General features: G+C 50.6%; 1 protein-coding gene across 7 annotated transcripts in view; it reads right to left on the reverse strand.

The window, feature by feature from the left end:
- Hlcs (holocarboxylase synthetase) overlaps window positions 1–24,660 on the reverse strand; it is a 159,072-nt gene that overhangs the window by 72,350 nt on the left and 62,062 nt on the right. For all 7 annotated transcript variants that reach the window (XM_060370778.1, XM_060370777.1, XM_021657166.2 and 4 more), the window contains one exon: window positions 20,541–20,812. In XM_060370778.1, the coding sequence (XP_060226761.1) occupies window positions 20,541–20,812 (272 nt within the window). The remainder of the gene's footprint in view (window positions 1–20,540; window positions 20,813–24,660) is intronic.

Below are 24,660 nucleotides of genomic sequence, written 5' to 3' on the forward strand. Positions count from 1 at the left end.
CAACGCCTGAAGTGCTGGAATTGGGCAGCTTCTCTGTCTCTCTACAGCCATTTCAGTGAGTGTGAGCTATGAATTTAACTTCTGGCTGAAGAGGTTGAACAGAAAAGATCTGCTGTTTCCCCTTACAAAATCTTCCAACATACCTGACTTAGTATTTTCCCAAACTTCAGACTGCAGCCTGGCAGTTTGTCTCGGCTCAGCTTCTGCCTCCCGCCCGCTGACCGAGATGTGCCTGCCATTCCCAGTGCCAGCCTCTGGGGTCTAGCAAGCTGCACCGAGGCCATCGCCCAGCTTCTGTGCTTGGAAAGCTGTGATCACCTGGGCTTTCTGGTTTGGGGTTTTGGCGTTTTGGCTGTTTTGGGTTTTGTTGTTGTTAGTAAAACAAAACGCCTAGGCTGAGTTGTGGGTTTTGTTGCTGCTGCTGTTGACTTTTAAAGAGCTGTGTGGTTCTCAATTCTGAAGGCCAAGGACATGCTGCTGGCTTCTACTCTGCTCTGGTGAGGGCCTCAAGGGGAATGGAACAATGTGTGCGCCCCATACCCAAGATCACAGGCAGACAAACCAGCCTTCAGAGGAGCCAGCCACAACCTCCTGCTCACGCCTGTAAACACCCCACAGCCCAGGCCTGGACTGCTGGAAAGGGGCGGAAGAGATGCTGAAGGATCTCTATGAATCACACTGCAGAGACCTGACCACGGCGCGGTCTCCTTCCCCGCTGACTGCACTCACGGCCCCTCTGGGGGCTCTGATTCGCTTTTCATTTGCTGTTGGGTTTTTCTCCTTTATTTTTAAGCAGAGGGGTCATCATCCCAACTGTGGTTTTTCCAAACAAATAGTAAAATGCGATAGAAAATTCTGAACATTCCACCAGCAGTGACCCTTAGTATTCTGATATGGTCTAATAACTCAAAATTATTCCCCATCATCCGCACTTCGTATGACATCAGCTACCACACAAGTTTTTAATACACAGTAAGCAGGTGGCCTGGCAATCCCTTCATGCCTCACATCTGGTATTGTACTCCATGTAAGGTGCTGAGTCCGACTTTTTAATAAAAACATGGTCTGAGCTTGTAAAAAGTTCAAGTAAAAATATACCTTTAAAACTGCTGTGTTTAATTTCAGTCATGAAAGTCTAAAATTATTGTAAAATAATACTCAGCCTTTTCATAGTTCCATTCAGCGAAGCTTCAGACTGCTCTCCTTTCGGAAGAGGCGGAACCTCGAGGCTGCCGGCTTCCTGAGTCCCGCGCACTGTCCTGCTCTGGGAGGCTGGAGTCACATGAACTCTGTGACCTTGCGATCTGGGTGAAATGAGTTCGGTTGGGAGTGTGAAATACTACTTCTCAACAGTGGGCAGGGGAGGAATACCGAATACTACATGGATAACAGGATTGAAGGAATTTTTTTCAAAAATGAAATTTAGACCTAGAATGAGGACATATGCAGCAGAAAAAAACATTTTAATACATGCATGTGATTACCAACCTTTTTTTAGATATATTCTTACTATTTGTGTGTGTGTGTGTGTGTGTGTATGACTATATGCCCACTTGTGTATGTGATGCCCACCGAGGCCAAGACAGGGCACCAGATCCCTTGGAGCAGTTGTGAGCTGCCCAGTGTGGGTGCCAGGATCTGAACCCCGGTCCTGCTTCTCATAACTGAGCAACAGGTGTGTCAGCAGCTGAGCCATCTCTCCAGCCGCTCATGATTATACAGCTGCTGTGAAACAGAGAAGCCTGCTGGGTTGTGCCACCTCAAGGATGCTGCTGTGAAAGTGTGGCTGCAAGATGGCGAGGATGAGGCAAGGGCCACACTCCTCCCGGCTGTGCGCAGCTCCAGTTCAGGCGTAGCTGCGGGGCTCTCTGCTGAGGTCCCTCTTAGACAGCGCTCTCTGCTGAGGTCCCTCTTAGATAGCGCTCTCTCCTGAGGTCCCTCTAACTCAGACAGCGCTCTCTCGTGAGGTCACTCTAACTTAGACAGCGCTCTCTGCTGAGGTCCCTCTAACTCGGACAGCTTTCCTCGACTAAGCAGATGCACGGTGAAAACACCCGGATCGCATTCCTTCCTTCCTTCATAAACTGCTCATAGCAATCTGGCTGCAAGGCCACTGCTTCAATATCAAAATGTAACCTTCATTTCCTTCAAATAATTCTGTTTCATCTTATCATCTTCAAGTACAGACTGGAAATTGATACTAAATAAGAGCTAAGTGGAAATAAATTAGTAGTGGAAGCCAGCTATAAAACAAGTAGTTTTAAAAAAAGCTTTCTGCTCTAATGAATCTATTCAATAATAACGATTTCCCCAAAGGACTTTGTGGTAGTGCTCATGTTTTCATTCTTAAAGAGCTGGGGAAGAGATGGCTGACCTGCCTATTGTCATCATTAAAACACAAACTCAGCCACAGACCTTTGCAGGGTAAAGAATCCTCCCCTTTGCCAGGGCTGGAGCACAACCTGGAACACTTCCCAGGGCGGGAGCAGTGTGAAGGCACACCCCAATGGCCCAGGCCCTACAGGAGAAGAGCACCACACCCTTGCCTAAGGAGGGAAGCCCACAGGCCTCTCAGCACTGGCTCTACCAGCAAAACCATGGGAACTCCTTAGAAAAGACACGGTTTGCGGTGATTAAAAAGACAAGCCGTGTGGACACCCAGAATGTGGCTGCATCTCCAGAAGCCAGAGATTACCTGCAGACAGTGTAGCAGAGGAGGCAGTGGTCCACTCAAACCTGTGCCCCTTCACCCCCTCAGGTACCAGAATGCCACGAGGAGCCAGGCTGGCCCAGCCCTGACACCACCAGTGAAGTGTGCCACCGGCGAAAGAACACCCAGCCACTTTTTGCAGTCTTGTCCGACTGCTGGCTGGAACTGTGATGGCCAGCAGCGCCACTCTCAGCCTGGGCCCCAGACGGAATACCACGGCCAAGAGGGCGGGATTAACATTCCACTGTCCTCTTCCCGCTCTCCCTGGGGTGCTGGCGACTGCACACGAGCCTGTCACACATATGAGGTAAGTGGGTGCCCTGCCCCAGGGACATTCCCAGCTCCGGCACTTCAAAGACAAACTGTTAGCTGACCGTGGTGACACGCACCCTGGACACCAGCTACTTCTGAGGCTGAGGCTGAGGCAGAGGGAGAGAAAGGGCTGAGGCCAGCTGGGCACCTTAGCAAGACCCTGTCAGAAACATTTTTTTAAAGAGCTAAGAGTCTAGCTTAGTGGTAGAGAACCTTCCTGGCGCACGAAAGGCCATGGGCTCAATCCCTAGTATGAAAACTAACTAAATGACCAAATCTACAAACTGTTGTTGGGTGTGGTAACTTAGTCTTTTATCCTAATCTAGGAACATACAGGACCAAAAAGTTTATATGCAGTAGACGGAAAAGTTTTCAGACAGACACATCTCCCGGGAGTGACTATGCAGATAAGAACAGTGACCAGGAAGGGCAGAGACAATTTCAACACCATACTTTTTAGTTTTAGGAAAACAAAATACATTCCTGTATAGCTCTGGTGTCCTGGAACTCCTGCTGTAAAACAGGATGGGCCTCGAGCTCACAGAGATCCACCTGCCTCAGCCTCCCAAGTGCTAAGATTAAAGGCGTGGCCACCATGGCCAGTAACATAGAGATCTCAATGATTTACGTACTAATTCCACAGCCTCTAAAGGCTTCACTAAGATTCTATTTTGACTCTGCCATAAAGTTCAGGCAATTCCCAAAGTGTAAAGAAAACAATGCCCCAAATACAGCTGCTGTGGGAAAGACCTCCTGCCTGTCACTCACACTTCAGAAAGAATGCAAAATAATTGGCTAGCACAACAAAGAGCTTTGTCCCTGCTGGGCTACCATAGGAGCCTGGCAGTGCACCCCCACTTCTGGGTTTCCAGACGCCATGGCAGTGCCGACACTGCAGTCAAGGAGGGCCCTGAGCTGGAACAGGTCAAGGGGTAGGGGATCAGGTGAGTTGGCTTCACCCCAAGAATGGGGCCACACGGCCAAACTCTCCCAGCTTTGCCATCTTCCAACCGAGCAAGACACTGAGTGGGCGGGGTCTCGGCTCAGAGAGCCAGTGGCACAATCGTAACTGGTCTTTTCAACTCATTAAAAGAAAGATGCTTACTTTTAGGTGAACATTCTTTCAGCTGTGCTGTTGACAGAAAGATTCTTGGGCCCGAAAGGTAGCTCAGTGGGTCAAACACCGGAACCCAGGCAAAGCTAGAAGGAGAGCACCAGCCTGCAGAGTTGTCCTAGCACCTCCATACTGTGTGCCTTACCCCACGCCCCACCCCACACCCCACTCACCCCAGCCTGCCCCCCACACTCCCCACCCCACCCCCCCACCCCACTCACCCCAGCCTGCTCCCCATACCCCCCACCCCACCCCACACCCCACTCACACCAGCCTGCCCCCCACTCCCCACCCCACCCCACATCCCACTCACCCTGCCCTACCCCCTGTACCCCCACACACCTCACCCCACCCCCACACCCCCACATACAATAATAATAATTTTAAAAAGAGACTTTCACTTTCAGATCTAAGTTCAGCCCTAAGGTGACCCTGACAGCCTGCACCTTGCATCAAAATGTCTTTGGATTTCAAAAAGTCTGGCAAACACAAGACCCACCGTCACTAGACTGGCCTGGAGGACCTGCCTTGAAAGAGTCTTTCGGGCCCAACACGTTGCTCCGTTAACCCTGCCGTCCTTAATGCTATGTCTGTAACAAGCTGGTTAAAACCAGACTCTTGGACTTTCAGTCCCACCTGAGGGTCCCACCCAAGCGCTGACCTTAAAAATCAGGAGACGAGGCCTTCTACCTAGAATTCCTTTTCTCTGCAATGTGGGTGGAGCTTTTCCAGAAAAGCCTAGGCTGCTGCTGTTGGACTCTTGAGGCAGTAGAACGGGAAAGGAACTGTGAAAATCTGTACCCTGGGGCCCTAGCCACGGCACCGCCAGGCTACAGAGAGTCTGAAGAGTTTTTTTATCACGACTTTAACGCCACACCACGGCGTGTTTTCACTTAAGAGCCTTCAGAAACTGATACCGAAGGACCAACGCAGGAGGCCAGGCAGCCTGGCTTCTGGCCACAGCGCTGCTGGTGGGAGCAGCCTGCTGCCCTGAGAGGGAGCTCTTCGAGGGAGGGCCAGCACTCAGGCCTCCTGCCGCCACAGCAAGTCCCGGGGAGGAAGGCAGGGCCATATCTGGCACAGAGAAAGAACTCATCCACAGGCCAGGCGAATGCTGTCACCTCCTGGCTGCCATTGCTGACCTACCCATGATTCTTCACTCGTGTGTGTGTGTGTGTGTGTGTGTGTGTGTGTGTGTGTGTGCATGCATGTGTGATACATATTCATGTGTGTGAGAGTGTATAACATGAGCAGGCACATTTGGATGTCCGGTGTTTTCCCCAACGGTTCCCCATTGTGTTGTGTCCTGTTGTTTTCATTGTTTGTTTCTTTTGGTTTTTTTTTTTTTTTTTTTTTGGTTTTAATTTTTGCCTGGAGCTCACAGATCCATCTAGCCAGGCTGAGCAGCGAGCTCCAGGGATCCTCCAGTCTCCGCCTCCCCAGGTTACAAGCAAGCTGGGGATCTGAACTCAGACTCTCCAGCTTGCCTAGCGCACCTTAGCTGCTGCGCCATCTCCCCACTGCACCATCTCCCCAGCCTCCTCACACCTTAAATGCATCATCCTGGCTACCAGCTAATTGGTGGTTTAAAAACACGTGTAAACAGAAAAGCTGGCTTTCTCTGTCTGCCCTTCTGTTCTCAGCCTGACTTCACTCACGCTGGAGATGAGATTTTCTAAGGCCTAAGGAAACCCTTTCACAAGGGTCAGGAGGAAGATCACCTCAAGGACCAGCTCCCACTGCTGGGAATCGCCCAGAGGACATAGCGTGCCTGGCCTCTGGGCAACAGTTGGAGGCTCAAGGTCAGGAAGGCCTCGGAAAAGCAAGGGGGGAGGAAGAGAGACTTGGCACAGACCCTTGCTTGGATTTGCACCCCACTTTCCTCCAGAGACTCTTTTGAGGGATTATGGAATAAAATGACATCAGAATATACATTAATGAGAATATTTCCAATAATGAGAACACTGCTAATTGTATCTTTTCTTTTTTAACATGAGGTAGAATATTTTACGGCAACCCCGGGACCAGCCAGGTGCCCAGCGGGAAGCCTCGTATTCTGCACACACTTGTAAAGGCCATGACAGGACGCTGCATGATATGAGGTGTGAGAAATGAAAACTTTATGTGCACACAAATTCAGATTTTTAAAATATTTTCACTAGGGGCACAAATAAAGAGAAATTAGACCCCCGGGTTTTCAGAGAGCGAGAATACAGACTGAAGGTTTTGTTTTAAATTGAGTACTTAGGGCACCTAAGACCTAAGGAAGTCACAGGAGCAACACCTCAGCCTGACCTCTGTTTCTCATAGAACTTACACTGTTTTCTCCACGGAAGGAGAGAAGGTTGAACAAGAGACGGACAGACAGACAGAGCCACACACGTACAGGTAACCAACCACACAGCTCTCTTCACGAAGCAGCCTTTACAAACACAACGAGGGTGACCAAATCGGTTTACTTAAACTTATTTTACAGTTTTAATCTATTTTAAACACACCATCACTGCTACTTTTTTAAAAAGTCCATGATGGTTTGCTCATTATAAAAATATTTACACACCACAAGAAGGCTGAATTTGGGCATGAACAGCTTGTGCCGCCAACCTAGAGTCTAGCAGATATTCTACGTTTGCTTTGGTGCACATCAAACCATCTCCCCACCCACCTATCCATCTTCTTGCCTCCGCATTTCAACATCACCACATACAGCCCTGCCAGGCCAGCGTTTGAGATTTTCACGTGCAGTTGGCTGGCTGGGGCGTCCCCAGCCTGCTGGATGTGGTCAGATGGGCACACCGGTTTAGCAGAGCCTCTCGGAGACCTCGGCAGGTGGCCACTTCCCTGCTGGCAGCCCCCTTGCTCTGCTCCACAGCCGGCCAGCCCTGAGGCCTCAGCCTGTGCAGATGTGACACAGTGTATGCTCTCTGTGTGCTCCGCCTCAGGTTTGTGGTTCACACAGACCAGCAGCCTGAACCTGCACCGCTGAGCACGAGGTTTTCTTTTCATGCTATGTACTAATCTGTGTGTGTGTGCATGTGTGTAACGTACAGGTGTGTGCATGCTGCTGCATGTATGCGGACACTATCCAGCCACCTCGGGATCAGTTCTCGCCTTCTACGGTGTGAACTCACGTTGGTAGCAAGCACCTTAAGCCATGGAGTGCTCTCAACGGCACAAATGTCCTTCTCGTAGCTCCCCTGTAAGCATGTGATTCAGCTCACCCACTCCGAGAGCGTCCAAAGAAGCCCAAAGCACGCACACGCCTGGTGCTCACAGAACTCAGAAAAGGCGCCTGATGGCTGGCATTACAGATGGTTGAGAGTCAAGACGAGGGTCCTGGACCCAACCCTGAGCCTTCGCTCCAGCCCCTTCCACTTGGTTCTTAACTGCAACTTTGCCTTGGGTTTTTCACGGCTCCTCTAGGGACTGCAGAGCCCACTCCTGACTCCACCTCTTAGCACGGGCCCTGGGTCGGGCAGCAAGGGTCGGTTTGTCCTGTGGCTGGCCAGGAAGGCCGGGGCTGCCGTAGGTACTTCTACATGCTGACCATCCACCACGGCAGCAGAAGCTCTGTTTGGGCAGATGTCCAGTGAATTGGGTAGAAAGGGGCTTTCTAAATTCCTCAGATATTCACACAGATAGCCTTCTGGATTATTACTTTCTTCACTGCTATGACAAAGGCAAAAATCACAAAAGCAACTAACAGAAGGATTTCTTTTGGCGAGAGTCTGGGGGCCATCGCAGAGGTGGGGGCAGCGTGACAGCAGGGGTGTGAAGCAGCTGGCACTGTCGGTAGTCGGCAGGCACAGAGCGACAGGTCTACTCTGTCCACCTCAGGGTCCATCCCTAGTGGTCCACCCCTTCCAACCGGCCCCAGGCCTCCCGGGTGTTCTCAGAACACTGCCAGCTCTGGGCACACGTTCACACGTGGCCTCCTGCATGACGCCCCACTGCCTTCTTTCCCTCTGACGTGCAAGCGGCCTCCGCACTCTCGGGAACCGGCTCTCAGGCATCCTTCCAGGGCACCTGCACATGTCCGGGTCTTGACCTGAAACGATGTCTTCACAGCAGCAGCAGCCTCTGTTGTGCCCACAGGCCTGGACTGACGGCTGTTTTCTCTGAGCCCCTTACAGACACGGCTCTGCCTCCGTCAACAGTCTCTGGACTCTGCCGTTCCTGAGGAGGCCACACCGTTCGCCTGAACACAACACGCTGGTCTCCTCAGACTGACTGACACACTTCCCTTGTGATTCGGGGCTTTGGTAGTGAGTATGGTGGGCCTAGGTGCTTTTCACCGTATTAACCTTGCTTCGGTTTGCTGAACTTCGTGAACTTGTACATTTATCTTTTGTCAAACTGGGGGAACATCTGGCTGTTACTTCTTCAAATATTTTCTTCTCTTGTCCTTCTGGATTACACATGCATTAGACATTTTCGTGCTGCCCCCTAAGCCTCTGGCACTCTGCTTATTTTTTAAAACCTGATCATTACTACAGTTTTGTTTTCAAGTTCACGAAACATCCGACCTCGTGACTTTTATCTAATTACATTCACTGTGGCTGACCTTTGAAGGGTTGCTGTGAATGAGACAGAAGAGAAAGGAAGGCAGCTTGACCCTCTCAGGAAGTTGCATTAACTCAAAATGTCCTACCCCAGCTGCCACTCAAGGAAACCAAGACAGTGTGGCGAGTCAGGGACTGGCACCTGCTGACAAGCCCTGGTGAGGCTGCCATCACCCTGACGCAGGTCTTAGGAACAGCCCGGCAACATTGGTACCCACATTCACGGAAAATGGCACGAAGGAACAAGCAGCCTGTCCCACTAGTATGATGGAGAGGCTTAGAAAATGTACTGGCTGGGACAACAGGGTCCACAGTGGCCACCAACGTGTCCCAGGCTAATAGACTTCACGGCCACTCGGCACAGAGGTAAGGCTTTTTCTTTCAGGAGCACGGTGTCGTGGGCAGATTTCCACTGTGGAACAGGATGGGTCTATGAAGATCCAGTCAGATAGATGGAGCCAGCATGAGCTCAGTAACTGTTAGCTGAACCATGGCAAGAGAGTCTTGCTGTGGCTATGGGCACACCGAGGGTACACCTGACTGCAGTGGGGGCTGGCCGCTGAGCCCTCAGAGAGCATGGGGTCACCACGAGATCCCACGCCATGCTGGCGAGGACTGTCCACATCTGTGCTCTGGGTACGGGGCGCACACGGCAGATGCTGTTGTGACAACCTGAAGGCCTTGGTTCCACTGAGGCCCCTGCAGATATCAGCAGCGGGCAGGCACTGGGAAGGGAAGGGGAGCCAAACAAAAGGGCCGGGCCAGTACTCTATGGAGCTTCTGGACAAGTTCTGGTTCTCGCCTGAAACTCATACTCTCCACAGACATCACAGAATGCCAAAAGTACAACACATCTAGGTTTGTGTTTTGCTTGAAAAGACAAAGCCCCACTGATTAGTTTCAAAAGTAGGAAGGGCACTGAAAATGAGGAGAAAGGATCCCAGAGGAAAATTCCAGGGAGGGGAGAAGGCAGAGGCCGCCTCCTCCTCACACTCTGCACCCCATCCCAAGCACAAGCAGCCTCTCTGAGATACCAGGCTGAGCCTGGATGCTATGCACTGACCAGCCAAACAGGCCCTGAAGGAACTCCAAGGTCTGAAGTGTCAGTGAGACCTCACCTCAGAGGGCACTCCCCTCTGCTGACCCTCCCTTCCTTCAGCCCTCTGCTCCTCTCAAGTGCTGAGGGGTGGCTCCTGGGGCTGCTGAGTTTATGTACCTGCTGGTTATTCATTCAGACAAGGTTTCAGGCTGCTCTCAGAATCCACTCCACAGGGGAGGACGACCTTGGCCCCTAATCACCCTGCCTCCACCTCCCCAGCACTGGGGCGCTGGGGCTACGGCTATGCAATACCACACCTACTGCCCAGCCCCATCCCCTCCTCCCCCACAGTCTGGCTGTTTGGCTTGGAAGTGACCCAAGGACACAGTTCCCTCTTGAATGTCACTTGACTCCAAGGGGAAGCATTTAAATGCTCACCTGAACAATTGCTCCCACTCCCACCCATGACAGTGGCTACTCAGCATGACAGGGACACGGAACCCACCCACATTCACTGGGCTCCAGAGGGAAATTCTTGTCACTCATCACTGCTACAACTCTGGGGGACTTCAATGATGCCTCGTGTCTGTCATGAGTGAGGCACATGCATGCGGCTTTCCCGTGGTGTGGAACAGCAAGGCAGAGCGTGTTCCATTTTGACTGGACAGCAGCTTCAGGAGGGGTAAATGACTTAAAGAGAGAACGTGCAATCCCTGTTGCTGTAGGTTCTTTTTTGAGCAGGGCATGGAATAGACAGAAGTGGGTCGGCCAGCAAGTGAGTGTTCCAGCTGGTCTAGCCTCCACACTCAAACTAAGCTGAGAAAGTCCGGGGCCATTTATATGTAGGCTCCTGTATGCTGCCTCGCTTGAGGAGCCTGTTTCTTTACAATTAAGCTCCTCACAGTGGGGTGGGGCTGTCCCTGACTCCTGCCTGCCTCTGCAGGACCCCTTTCCTCCTGCTGGCTTCCTCGCCCACCTTTGAAAGCGTGTGTGCCTGGTCTTACTGTGTTATGCCATGGCTGGTGGATGTCTCTGGAGGGCCTGCTCTTTTCTGAGGGGAGGTGGGGGTGAGGGGCATCTGGAGGAGAGGGGAAAGGGGGAGGAGGGAAGAAGCTGTGGTCAGGGTGTGATATTTGAGAGAAGAACATGAAAAAAGAACTACAATTTTAGACTGCTTTTCTTAAAGCGCCACATATGCAAGACAGCATCATCACCGGGCAAACCAGGAAGCCCACCCAGAGAGGCTCTGTGAGCCGGTTCGAGTCCCGGCTGTGGAAAGCCCGTGAGGGCAGCCAGAGCCCTCCTTCCCAGGCCGGCACCATGGCCGCCGCAGAGCAGCTGCTGTTAGGTAAGGCTCCACACATACATTCTCCAGCTTCCAAGTGAGAGAGCTCCATGGCCCACAACAGAGAGAAGCAGGACTAGACCTCTCCAAGCTCCTCCTCTCCTCCAGCTCCCCGTGCCCTTCCCACACCCCAGGAAAACCCCCTCTGCCAGCCAATGACCTCACCATTCTCCTCACTAATCTGAATACTCTTCTGGGAGAGCCAAACAAACAAACAAAAAAAAAAAAAAAAAAGAAAGAAAATGATGAATGACTTCTTGTACAATGCATTAAAAATGCAGCTTGGGCTCTCGAGTGACTGAACACCCTCAGAACAGAAACAGACCCCGTCCCCAAGGTGTGCCTGCCCTCTGTAAAGACTTTACCGGGGCAGGTGACAGCCACTCAGCTCTCACCTCCAAAGCAGGAAAGCATTTCATTTGAAAGAAAAACAAAGGTTCTAAATAAGCCACAAAGCAAAGTCAGGAGAGAGGCGGAAGTGAAGAAAGGCGGCTTAATAACACGAGGGAAAGTATCTGCTTGATTACCCAACACAAGAGCCTGGTTATTTTTTCTTTACACATTTACAGGGTTTGAACACAACATGTTTGTAAACCCAGAGCTGAGCCTGTCTCCACACCACATGTGCGCAGGTGAGTGGCCATGCCTTTGTGAACACTCCATTCTAAACCTATGTAAAAATGTGTCAAGCTAGGACTAGTACTAACCCATAAACCAACTTGTGGAAAGTTTTTCTCATTGCATGTGTCTTGCTGCATCAGACCAAGTTGCAGCCTCCAACAGACGGTAAACACAGGCTCTCTGGGCAAGATGAACAGTGATTCTCTACCTAGGACCTGCAGTAGTAAGATTTCATTGTGGTCAAAAACCATGGTAAACACGAAAGAAAAACTCAAAACATATGTACAGATTTTTAAGTCTTGCTTTTTTTTCAGTTTCCAAATGAGTGGCTGTGTGTACTATCCAAGACAGAGAACACTCATCTTAGCTGCACTGCTCACCAGCCTCCACCTTCACACAGAGACCCTGCAAAGGCCTGTGTGCAGCTGCCTACCCCCTTGCACTTCCTGGTGGGCTCCGATCATCTGACCCTTTCACCGTGGAAAGCCATGAGATCTGGCCCAGGCCCAGTAGCCAAAGATGCACCCCAGCATCCCTGGCTGACCTGCTGGGCCATGGCCAGACGTCTGGTAAGCACACTCTGGTCACCCAGGTCAGGCCATGGACATGAGGCAGGGCACTAATTCCTCTGCACCCTACAGACTCCAGTGAGAACATTGCTAGCCACCTGCAGGCTCCAGGTCACCTCTACACTGCAGTCAGCTCCTTGCTTCTTCTCTGAGGTGAACCTGAGCTACCAGAATGAGATTTTAAAGACATCCTTGAGGTTATCCTTAGTGATTACTTCTCTCTCATTCTTTTTTACTTCCTTCTTTCTTTCCTTCATTATGAGAAAGGGTCTCACATAGCCCAGGCCAGCCTTAAACTCACTATGTAACTGTGATCTTGAACTACCTCCACCTTCAAAGTGCCATGGTTACAGGTATGTAAGACCACATAAGATTTATACAGTTCTGGCAATTAAGCACAAGGATCTCACCCCACCAACTGTACCTATAAACAGCTGGAGCTCAGGAAAGACTAGCTGAGTGGCTGAACTTTAAATAAAGCCAAGCAGATGATTACCAAGTGCACAGTGCACAGAAGGAAACAGTGTAACGTTACCTATTTGCTCGGGCCTACTGGTTTACCAAGCATCTCTTCAACTGTGTCTGGAAACAAGAAAGCAACACAAAATATGGCAATAAAAGGTCTCTGAACACACAACAAACCAAGATTAACTCAAATCCAGACACCTAAAGAGCCCAAGGCATTTCTGCCAGCACTCACGTTGTTGCATCCTGCAATGTCACTGCGGCCACGGTTACGAACAAACACATGCACTTTCGCAATGTGTGTGCCATCATGCCACACAGCTCCAATAACTGCTGCCTGAGACGTGGCTTGGATTTGACACGAGCGTATGCTATGAATTGCAGTGGTTCATACAGAATTCTTTACTCTTATAGAAACAAAATGGCTTCATTATGAAAAACGAGACTTTCTATATTTGCCTGCGATCCTCATGTCTCAGCAAATATCAAACTAGTGTATTCTGAGTATACTACATTAACCTCTTTATTATGCATGTGTGCAGTAAGTGTGTGGGCACACACATGCAACGGCGTTTGTGCAGAAGTCAGAGGACAACTTGAGGTGTCAGTTCTGTCCTAGGATGTGGGCTGCAGGGGTGGAATTCAGTCCTCAGGCTTGGAGGCAACTGTTTCCACCCATGAGCCATCTTGGCAGGCCTGAAATCACTCTATCTTTTGATTGTGTTAGTGTCTGGTTTTTAACTTTTGAGTTGAGCTGCATTTTAAAACATTGTTCTATAAATTTTGACTTGGAATTAGTAAAGAATTTCCAGCACTCTCTGAACTGGCCCTCAACATACTCTGTCTCTTTGTATTTAAGCAAAACAGTGTCCTTGGCATTGGTAGTTATAAAATCAAAGTATCAATCAACTGTGAAAGAGGCTCTATGTCCTACAGTATCAAATATTCAGCCAAAATCTGTCTTTATGTAAAAATAAACAAGTCGGGAATCTCATTAGTGGGCAAATTTTCTTTTGTAGTAAATAAATGGTAAAAATATGCATGTACTAAAGAACTACACAGTTTTGGCACATGCTTCACAGAGACTTCCTGAAGATCTCAGACTCCCTCAAAAGGCTCAGGCTGCCACCACTGAGAGTATTCAAAGACCTTGCTGTGGTCTGCAAGGTTCCAACAGGACCTCTGGCCTAGTCCGTGCCATGGCTGAGCAGCCCCTCCCCTACAGAGTCAGGTGTGCCGTGTTCCTGGTCACACTCCCCTCTGCTCTGTGGTGCAGTGGAGGCCAGGATGCCTCAGGTTAAAGGGCACAATGGACAGAGTGCCTGTGCCTTCCCCACACTAGCTCAGCCCCACCGGGACGGTGTGAGAAGTGGAGCTTGGGGGAGGACGAGGTCGCAGAGGCAGAGCCTTCAGGATGGGGTTACTGCCCTATAGAAGGGGCCCTGAATGGCGCTCTCACCCATTCCCACCATCTGAGCAACCTAAACTAGAAGGCAGCTACATGGAACTCAAAGTGGGGTCCTCACCAGGACCTGACCCCAAGGGTACCCCGGTCTCTCACTTACAGCCTCCAGGAGGGGAGGGGCAATGCCCTGGCCTCATCAACCTAGCGCAGACACACTTTGTTACAGCAATGCAAAATGACTAAGATACCAAAATACTGAGAGAAACCTAGAAGGTCCATTCCAGTGAGCCACCATCTAAACAGGACACACTGTGACCATCACTGAACTGTCACCGTCACAGTAATAAATGGGACCTGCCTCTCAAGAACTTGAGGACCTGATGATCCCACCCTCACGTAATCCCGGGCTGGGGAGGTGGAGACACGCAGGCTCCTGCAGCTCGTGGATCAGCTAAAGCTCCAGGCCAGGTGAGAGACCCTGACTAAAACTAATGGTGGAGAGCAACTGAGGAAAACACTGTCAGTCTTCGGCCTCACATGTACACACTCATACACTCACGTGAACACATGAACATAACACAAACATACAAACACAACAATAGCAACCCTTCTAGAACACTAAAAACTCTTGTGAAAACATCTTTGAAAGAAAAGCAGGCCCCTAAAGTAATTCCACTTGAATAGGCTGGCATGGGAAGAGTTAACTTATTCAGGTGTGGAATTGGATCAACCAAATAAAATTCCTGGAGAGCTTGCCAGAATAACCCTTCAGTCGTGACCGCTGCAGAAGTCAAATGCTGGAATTATATCCTAAACTTTAATTTAGATGTAAACATTCAAATAAGGGGAAACTCTCCAATCATTTTCATTTTTAAAGCACTAAATTGGTCCATTTTTTAAAAAAATCTCACATTAATTATTCCAAAGCAATCAACTTCTTAAAACCCTTTTATTTCACAATTACACTAATATCCCATTAATTTGGGACACTTACCAACAAGTTTGTTTTCTCCTATTACCTGTGTGCACATTAGGAGTATTCGGATAACACAATACAGGCATTAATATGTAAAGCACCAACAAAAGCCATCTGGAAAGCTAATGAATAATCAAGGGATTTCGAATTAAACTACAGGATTTTCCCTTAGAATCTCTAGGACAACACTGTCAAGTCCAATCTATCCGCTCGGCCTCCAGAATCAATTTTTCAAACTCTCTGACAGCGCTAATGGTTCCCACCTGTGCCTCCCGCCTGACTCTGGACTGGCACGCTACCAGCCAGGGTGGGAATGGAGACAAAGCCCCCTATTAGGATCCGGCTGTTTCTCCACTGTGAGGTCACTCAGCCATTAAATTAGTTCCAGCCCAATTTCTGTCTTCTCAGGCTTGGCGGAGAGGGGAGGGAGCAGAGAGCAGCAAGCTCTAGTGCACTTTCAGAGGGGAGAAGATGGAAGAGAGGGAGGTTCGGGACTGGCTAGAGAGGCTGGGCTCCCCCCGAACTCTGAAGATCAGAATACCGCTTCCAAAATGACTGAGGCCATTCTCACTAATGTGATCCCTAGCACCCAAAGAAAATCATAAAATATTTGGAAACAGGGTCTCACTATGTAGCCCAGGTTGACCTCGAACACATGTAGCTTAGGCTGACTTTGCATTCACAGCATCCCTCCCACATCAACCTCCCTGGTGCTGGGATCACAGACTCATATATGAGTTCTGGTACACGACATCCAACAGTGGCTTTTCAAGGCTCTCACAGGACTGTGTCTTTCCTTTCCGTCTGCCAGTGGAATCAACCGTCTCCCAAGCACCCCTTCCTCAACACGACCACAGAACCACCCCTCTGAAGCACTGTGGGCACTGAGAGACAGCGGGAGTGCTGGCGCCGACCTGACACGCCGCGAGGGCAGCTTCCGATCCGTGGTCTCGCAGCTAGAAGGCATGCTGCCAAGTCTGGAGCCAGCTGGAGACACTGCCATGGTCCCGAGCGAGATGACCAGCCAAGACCGCCAGCCCTACAACAGCACACCAAGGCTCGCGCTGCCTCCCCTGCGCCCTCCTCCAGGCCACGAGGGGCAGCACACCCTGCCAGCACAGCGCACTCTGGGGTCCCGAAACAGTAGTGTCACCTTGTGCGCACAGTGCCCAGCTATCCCAGACAGTGCTGTAGGCAGCGTGCCCCCAAAATGCAGGATTTAAATAGGGGTGATTAAACGTTACATGGGAAAAGCAAAATTATTCAACACAAAAACCAGCCAAGGCCTGCTGAGTCTACCCAGCACGCACAAGCGCAGTCACTCTGTGCTCCTCTGGCTCACCCCATGAAGCCTCACGAGTCATTCCAGTATCTGACAGAGACTTGGCGTAAGTCGACCAAGAAAGACGCTATGACTCAAAGAAAAGACAATTCCAGAACCAACAATGACTCATGACTTGGTCATCCCGGGGCCGGGGTGCTGCGGCCTCAGGCCGTCCTCACGAGCAGCCCCTCATCTCACCAGTAAACACAATGCACAGGCTCCCTAATCGTCCTATCAGGGCCAGCACATGGGGTGCCTGTGCAGGGACGGGTTCTCATGCCTATCCACACCCAGCCTGCACCTCACTTGCAGACGGCTCCCCAGCTCAGCTGCACCATGTGGCCACCGGAGGTTCCCTGGGCGGACGCAGCCTGGAGTCCACACCTCAGGACTACCCAGCAGCGGAGCTAACCGAACACGGGAGCAGCGCAGAATGAACAGCACAAAGCTCTGGACTCCCACGGGGCCAATAGCCAGACCACGGCTCCAGACTCCTCCCCCATACAGCAGAGTGGGGTAACAGTCATGGCCAGCAAGATACGCCAGAGAAAACAACTGTGCCAAAGGAGAAAGGACGAGAGTGCCACGGAACTGGATGGCACGGCTGCGTGTGGTGACTGGGGAGCGCCTCAGTGATCAGACGGTTACTGCTTGTCTTTGGAAGGAGCTGTCACAGGGCTGTGACCTCCAGACACACCCCGTGTCACACCCAGGGACCACATGAGAGCTTCCAGCATCTCCTGCTGCAGCATGCAGTTGATGAGGTTTGCAGTGAAACCCAAAAGAGTGCCCAAGCAAGTGTCAGACGAGAAACCCCCAGATCTCCCTAGATTTACAACAACAGAAGAAGGATGGCTTTAAAGACAGTAAGAAAGCAACAAAAACAAAAGCTGATATTTCCTACGGAGTCCTGGGCTGCAGAGATAGCTCTGCAGAGATAGCCCAGTCCTGGGCTGCTCCTCCAGAGGACCTGAGTTCAATTCCCAGCACCCACACGGTGGCTCCCAACCTTCTGTAATGGGATCTGATGCCCTCTTCTGGCATGCATGAAGACAAGCACTCATGTGTGGACATTCCTGGCAAAGTGCCATTAGGGCTCTTGGCCTAGGGCAACTTCCAAGGCTGTGACTATGGAAGTGGTTGGGTAGAAAGTATGTCACCTGCCTTTGGAGAGTCTGCCCATAGACAAACATCCATTGGCCGGCTCAGAGATGGCATGGAGGAACCTGATTGGTCGCCCAAAGCCATTCAACCTGCTGTCTGCAGCTGCTTGCCCTCGGCTTGATTTCACCGCCCCACCGTGCTCACCCTGCCTGAACCCCCGGCCTCACCCTCAGGCTGGACCCTCGGGAGGGTCCACTCCTCGGGAGGAGGAGCAACACTCTTCCGTACCTACATAAAATCCGTGACTAAAGAAACCTTAAAAGGAGAAGAACTGTCTCCACATGTGGACACTGGGGCTACGACATATCCACAGCACAGGTCTTGGCCACCTTTCTGAACATATGGAAACAGTGCCATGAAGGCGTCTCATCGCCCCACGTTTACCGCCCCAGCCTGGATGATGACCAGCCTTCACCTGGACCCCTCCTGGGGAAGTGGCTCAGCTGGTGAGGAGTATGCCACACGAACAGAAGGACGTGAGTTTGGCTCTCCAACACCCTGAAGCCGGTGCAGCACTGCAGGCCTGTGATGCAGAGCTGGGGGTGGCGGAGGACACATGGGTCCTTGAGGTTTGCTGACTAGCTCATCCAGTCAAACCCAAGGTCAATGACAGCCCCTACCTCAAAGACTAAGGTTAGGAGGGGCTGAGGAGGGACTGACCTCTGGCCTACACACACACACACACACACACACACACACACACGTAAATGAACATGTGAAGACTGCATTCGTTTCCTAGCTTTGTTTTTTTTGTTTTCTGTGTGTAGGTCATGAGACTAGGCCATGAGGTAGGAACATGGAGCCAAGTATGGACTTCTAGAGTCTTCCGGGATTGTGACCCAACCTGCTTTCTCCATCTTGTCACCTAGCGTGTTCTGCACCACCATACAGTGCTATGTGACTGTCCAAGAGATGATGGATGGAACTGCTGGATCCAAGGACACACAGCAGGGAAGTGTGTGGAAGGGAAGCGTCCGATCCGCTAGATCCGCACCTCTCAGGTCCCTGCGTGAGGTGCATGGACGGATCTGTGGTGACTGGATGAGATGCCTCCCACAGGCTCAAGCCTTGAACGCTTGGTCCCCAGTTGGTGGCTGTCAGGAAAGGCCCACGAACTGAGGCCTTGCTAGAAGAAGCCATCACTGCTGGCAGGCTGAGAGTTTCCCAGTTACACTCCGCTTCTGGCTTTCCACCTGAGGCGTGCCAGCCACCAGGCAGCCTGCTGCCATGCTTCCCCGTGATATCTCCTGTCCCTCTGGAACCGTGAGCCCAGATAAACCCTTCCTTCTGTAAAGCTGCCTTGGTGCACTCCCTCAGCCACAGAGAAGTGTCCACGCCACAGCCACTGGCTGCATTCCGGAAGCACAACCATCTGTGGCTTGCCTGCTGTCACCTGGTCCCTTTGTGGTTATTCCGGGACCTCTTAGCGTGCCCCTTCCTAGAGCAGTGACAGCCCTGGCCTTCTTTTCCAGAGGCTGCTTTTGCACCTTTCCCTGGGAGTGTGGGAGGTGCCAACAAAGACAGTGGCGAAGGACAGCTGCCCGTTCAGTACCTGAGCTGCTGAGGAACCAACAACAGAGCCACTTCCCTGCCTGTGCTCAGCACAGACGGACATGGAGAGAGAAAGCTGTCTCACTGCCCAAGGAGAACAGAAATGCTTTTCTCCTGGAGGAAAATAAAGCTGAAAAAAATAAGTGCTTCTAGCAACATAAAGTAGCTCATTAAACAAAGCCCCTAGTTAACACAGCTCAGGTTATGGCCCATTCAGCAGTGACTGCTGCTCTACCTGTCCTCAGTCACGCCCTACACACTCCGTACAGGGTACCTGCCCCTTTGCCAACTGTGTGAGAGTCAGGGGCACACCAGCTACTTAATTATTTTGTACCAACATACAATCAATTAACTGCATACCAGACAGTCCTAAAACAAAAGCACACTGAATTACACGTCTATCTAAAAACCCATGCGGGCAAACCCTAGAACGGTACACCCGTTCTTTCTGGAACTTTTCAGTTTGGGTCCACACCCAGGCACGCTGCTCCTCCCAGTCTCTATTCCACCCAACGTCTTAAGTTAAAGTCGTATTAATTAGCACAAATAATTTGTGGCATTTAGAAAAAATCCCTTTCATCTACTTCCCATGTTTTAACTTCAAACAGAGGCCGTGGGATAGAAATATAAATGAAAGCTTACAGTAAGAGTAAGTGTGTGAGTGCCAGTGTTTGTGTATGTGCCAGTCTGTGTGTGTACAAGTATGACTGCCAGTGTGTGTATGTGTGTGTGTGAGTGCCAGTGTGTGTGCCAGTGTGTGTCACTGAGTGAAGGTGTTTTTGCTGGGGAAGGGGACTCTGCAGAGTCCACAGGAAGTGCTGTGAATGCCAGATGGCAGGAGGGTCACGAAAGGCCATCTCATTTCAAACATGCAAATGAGATTAGAGCGACTGGCTAGGGATGGGCAGAGCACCTTACAAAACACGGATTCCACCTTATTTCTAGTTAGCCCAGTTATGCGCCCCTCTGATTTACTCTTTCAGCAGAACACCCCAGATTAAATGTTTAACACTGATTACCACAACACAAAGAAGAATGGTCACCCGACCACTGACACCTGTTACACTATTTTTTTATAATGTCCTTCAAGGGCGTTTTGAAGAGGATGATTAAAGGAAGCATAACACCAGCCACTAAAGCCAACTGTGAAATACGGACCCTGACCAAGCGCTCCTTCTAATTCTTCCTTTATGGCTCAATCGGCTGGACACACTCGCACTCACACACTCACACACACACACACACACTACAGAGGATGGGGCCAGTCATATCTTGAGCACAGTCACATCTCGGCACATCTGTCTCCTCCCCTGGCACAGGGTACAGAAAACAGACAACAGGTGTGGACACCCTGGCCAGGCTGAGCACCCGGCTGGAACTCACCCACCCAGGAGACTCATGGTCGTGGGCGTCACTTCTGCAAACAGAACTACTTTTCCGAGCCGTGTGGTCCGCAGATTTCGGCGATAGGTCTCCAGGTTGAAATGCTCTGATGAGAAGCCTTCGGGGTTGGTTAGCACAGGTATGGAAGACGGGGTGATTTCCATGTCAGACGTGTAAGAGGAAACAAATCGTAGGGACAGTTTGCTGGATTTTATGATTCCTTCAGGATCCACGTGCTGCCCAAGCCACTGCATGACGGGATCCTGGATTTCCTACGCCATCAAAAAGGGGAAAGGATTATGATCTGAGGGTTAGTCCCCAATCGCAGCTGTTTCCTAACATTCACACAGAGGAGCCAGATTAGATGTGCATTTCCCACATCTAAACCGACACAATGTAACAAACGGACTGAGCACGATGGTTTGAATTCTGTCTCCCAGAGCTCATACTGTAGAAACCTAACCCACAGATCCATGCATTAGTGGTATTTTGGGATGAGACTTTTGAGACACTGAGTGAAGGGGCTCTGCTCTCTCAAATGGGTTAAGCCATCCGTGGATTACCAGGTCACTGAGTGAGTGAGCTATCACAGACGTAGTGAGGTGTGCAATAAACGCCAAGGCCTTTCGTGACCCTCCTGCCATCTGGCATTCTCAGCACTCCCTGTGGACTCTGCAGAGTCCCCTTCCCCAGCAAAAACACCTTCACTCAGTGACACACACTGGCACACACACTGGCACTCACACACACACATACACACACTGGCAGTCATACTTGTACACACACACACAGACTGGCACATACACAAACACTGGCACTCACACACACATACACACACTGGCAGTCACACTTGTACACACACACACACACAGATTGGCACATACACACATATTGGCACTCACACATACATACACATTGGCAGTTACATTTGTGCACACACACACAAAGACTGGCACATACACATTGGCACTCACACACACATACACACACTGGCAGTCACACTCACACTGGCACACACACACATACTCACCTCTAATTTTGCAGCCTCTGAACTGGGAGGTATTAATTTCTTTTATAAATTACCCAGTCTTGGTTCTCAGTGATGGTAACAACAGTTTAAGAATTATAAACAAGGAAACAAGGACAGTTTGGTTTAGTTTAGTTTAGTTTCTGACCAATCTTAACCTGGCACATCCCAGTGTCCCCTCCCACTCTGCAGCCCTATTTGTCTAGTACTGTGTGCTTTCTACATAGCAGCAGGAAAAAAATCAGCCTTACATCTTTATGCTTTTGCCTGACACGGGAGTTTATTATCGTGCCGGAAACAAACCCCCACCGAAGTGTCAGGGCTCAGAGTGCCCTCACACAAGTGCCTGGTCCTGGAGGACACAGTGCCCTAGTGGAAAGGTGGAAAATGACACCGGCAAAGGGGAAGCCGACCTCCCCACAGAAAGGCACCCAGGCTGCCTTCTATGTCCTAACTGTGAAAGCAGAAGAGACACTGTTAGCCCAGACCTGAGAGACAGAGCTTCCTTCAGAAGAGGCCACACAGAACAAATCCGGGTGCTTTATGATTGTTTATGTGTACAAGCTTGTCTGCATGTATGTCTGTGTGCCACGTGTTTTCGGTGCCCAGGGAGGCAGGAAGAGGGCATTGGATCCTCTGGAACTGTAGTTGTGAACCACCGTGTGGGTGCTGGGAACCAAAACCAGGTCCTCTACCAGAACAGCGAGTCCTCAGGCACGGAGTCATCTCTCCAGCGCCAGAGCCACAGTTCTGGGATGTCCTCGTGCAAGTGGCAGAACTTTCAAAGTAAAGTAAAATGAAGGGTCTCCGTTCTCCATTAACAGTGGGAGAACGCCTTCCCCTGAGTCACAAGCCCAGCAAGCAGGGTGTTACACAGAGAAGATGGCTGCGGGAAGGAATAAACAAGAGAAAGAGCCTGTTGGAGGCTGGCCACTGGAAGTCAAAGGTGAGAGGTAGGAGATCCACAGAACAGGAAACATTAGGAAAGACATGGGAAGGAGGGAGAATCGAGGGAGGGACAGAGGGAGGAAAGCTTTACAGTGGGATCTGTTCAGTCAGGCTCAGCTGTCTACTCGGTGTCAGAGTTCTACGATGCTCCCACAATGAAGACATCAACACGCTTCCCAGAACACACTCCCCCCTCCGTGAACAAAGCTCGGCTGCAATGATGTCACTTATGTAGGAGGGAGTCCAGAAGAGCAGATGCTCCAAGGAGGGAAGCATGGAGCCAGCAGGAAGGAGAAAGGGCCTGGAAGAACAGAGGCTGAGGGGGTGAGGGACAGAGAGACAGGTGAGGGCCCCCAGGGCAGCAGGGAGCCCCTAAGAGCTGTCAGGATGAGGACAAGCCAGGAGAGGGTGCTGCCCTGTCCTCTGGACTGAGCTGACTGACAGGAAGGAAACCAATGGAGACAGAAGTGTGGTCACACGCCTGAACCCACATGACAGCCCATATGGTGGGAACACACGCTCAGTGGGGGCTACATGATCTGCTCACTGGTCATATTTGGGATGTTCTCACAACACAGAGATCAGGATCAACAAGGTGGCTTGGTGGGAAAAGACTTGCTTCCCAGACAAGTCTGACAACCTGAGCGTAATTAAGTCCTAGAATCCACATGAAGGCAGAAAATAAAACCTACTCCACAAAGTTGTTCTCTGACCTCCACACACATGCTGTGCCCACACCACCACCACTATGTACACACACACAATAATAACGAATAAACCAAATGGGAAGTGGGAAAATTCCTGGTGTAGACCCTCTGAAGGACAGCTCTTACCCACAGACATGCAGACATCTGGTATGGGAGAGGAGCCTTGGGTCAGCATGGGTGTGCAAAACTCAGGTGGTTACTGGAAACATAGCAGGGTCAAGTGAGCAGGGAGGGGCTCAGGGGAGAGGCTAACATGGATCCAAATTTGGGACCATCACACAGATGACCGCTGAAAGCCAGAGGAAGAAGGAGGTAATGAAGAGGAGGAAGAAGGAGGTAATGAAGAGGAGGAAGAAGGAGGTAATAAAGAGGAGGAAGAAGGAGGTAATGAGGAGGAAGAAGGAGATGATGAAGAGGAGGAAGGAGGTGATGAAGAGGAGGAAGAAGGAAGTGATGAAGAGGAGGAAGAAGGAGGTGATGAAGAGGAGGAAGAAGGAGGTAAGAAAGAGGAGGAAGAAGGAGGTAATGAAGAGGAGGAAGAAGAAGGAGGTAATGAAGAGGAGGAAGAAGGAGGTAATGAAGAGGAGGAGGAAGAGGGAGGTAATGAAGAGGAGGAAGGGGTTTAATAAAGAGGAGGAAGAAGGGGTAATGAAGAGGAAGAAGAGGAGGGTAATGAAGGGGAAAAGGAAGAGGGTAATGAAGAGGGAGAAGAGGGTAATGAAGAGGAGGAAGGGGTAATGAAGAGGAGGAAGGGGTGATGAAGAGGAGGAGGAAGGGGTGATGAAGAGGAGAGTGTGTTAACAGGAGAGGATGTGAATGAGTGGGATTCACTCTCTGGAGTCCGCTAACAAGAACTGCACACCAAGGTGCTTTAAGTGAGAAAATGGGTCATCGCTGTGGAGGCCTCAGATCAAATGAAGGCATCAGCAGAAGCAGGCTCCCTTTGAAGGCTTGCTGTGTCTTGACCGTGGCCCCAACGATGTGTGGGGAACATGATCCTGGGTGAGATCATATGGAGAGGTGAGACCTTCCGGTGAGTCAGTCGAGGCTTTGGGGGCTCTGCGCAAACCTCCCCTCAACCATCAACCATCAACCCAGAACAGGAAGATGTGTGTTTGCAAGAAGTGTAAACATCACCACCTGTTTGGTGCAAACCTTACTCTCAAGAAAGCTTTCCCCCCCCAGAAATTAACTTAAAATATATAGAGAAACCCGAAATACTTAAAATGGTCAAAGGGGTCAAAGGCAGTAAGGAGTCAGAAGACTATACAAGCTGTTTCAAGGCTTCCGATAGGCTGCAGCAGTGCAGGCCGATCACCACTGCAGACACGCGCGTGCGAAAGCATCTTTTTTTACCAAGTACCAAAAACACAATTCAATCAATAAATAGGGCAATGCCTTTCTGATCCCAAGATATAAAATCTCTCAGGTGGGACAA

Source organism: Meriones unguiculatus, chromosome 17 (assembly GCF_030254825.1).
Source record: "Meriones unguiculatus strain TT.TT164.6M chromosome 17, Bangor_MerUng_6.1, whole genome shotgun sequence".
NCBI classification, from domain to species: Eukaryota; Metazoa; Chordata; class Mammalia; order Rodentia; family Muridae; genus Meriones; species Meriones unguiculatus.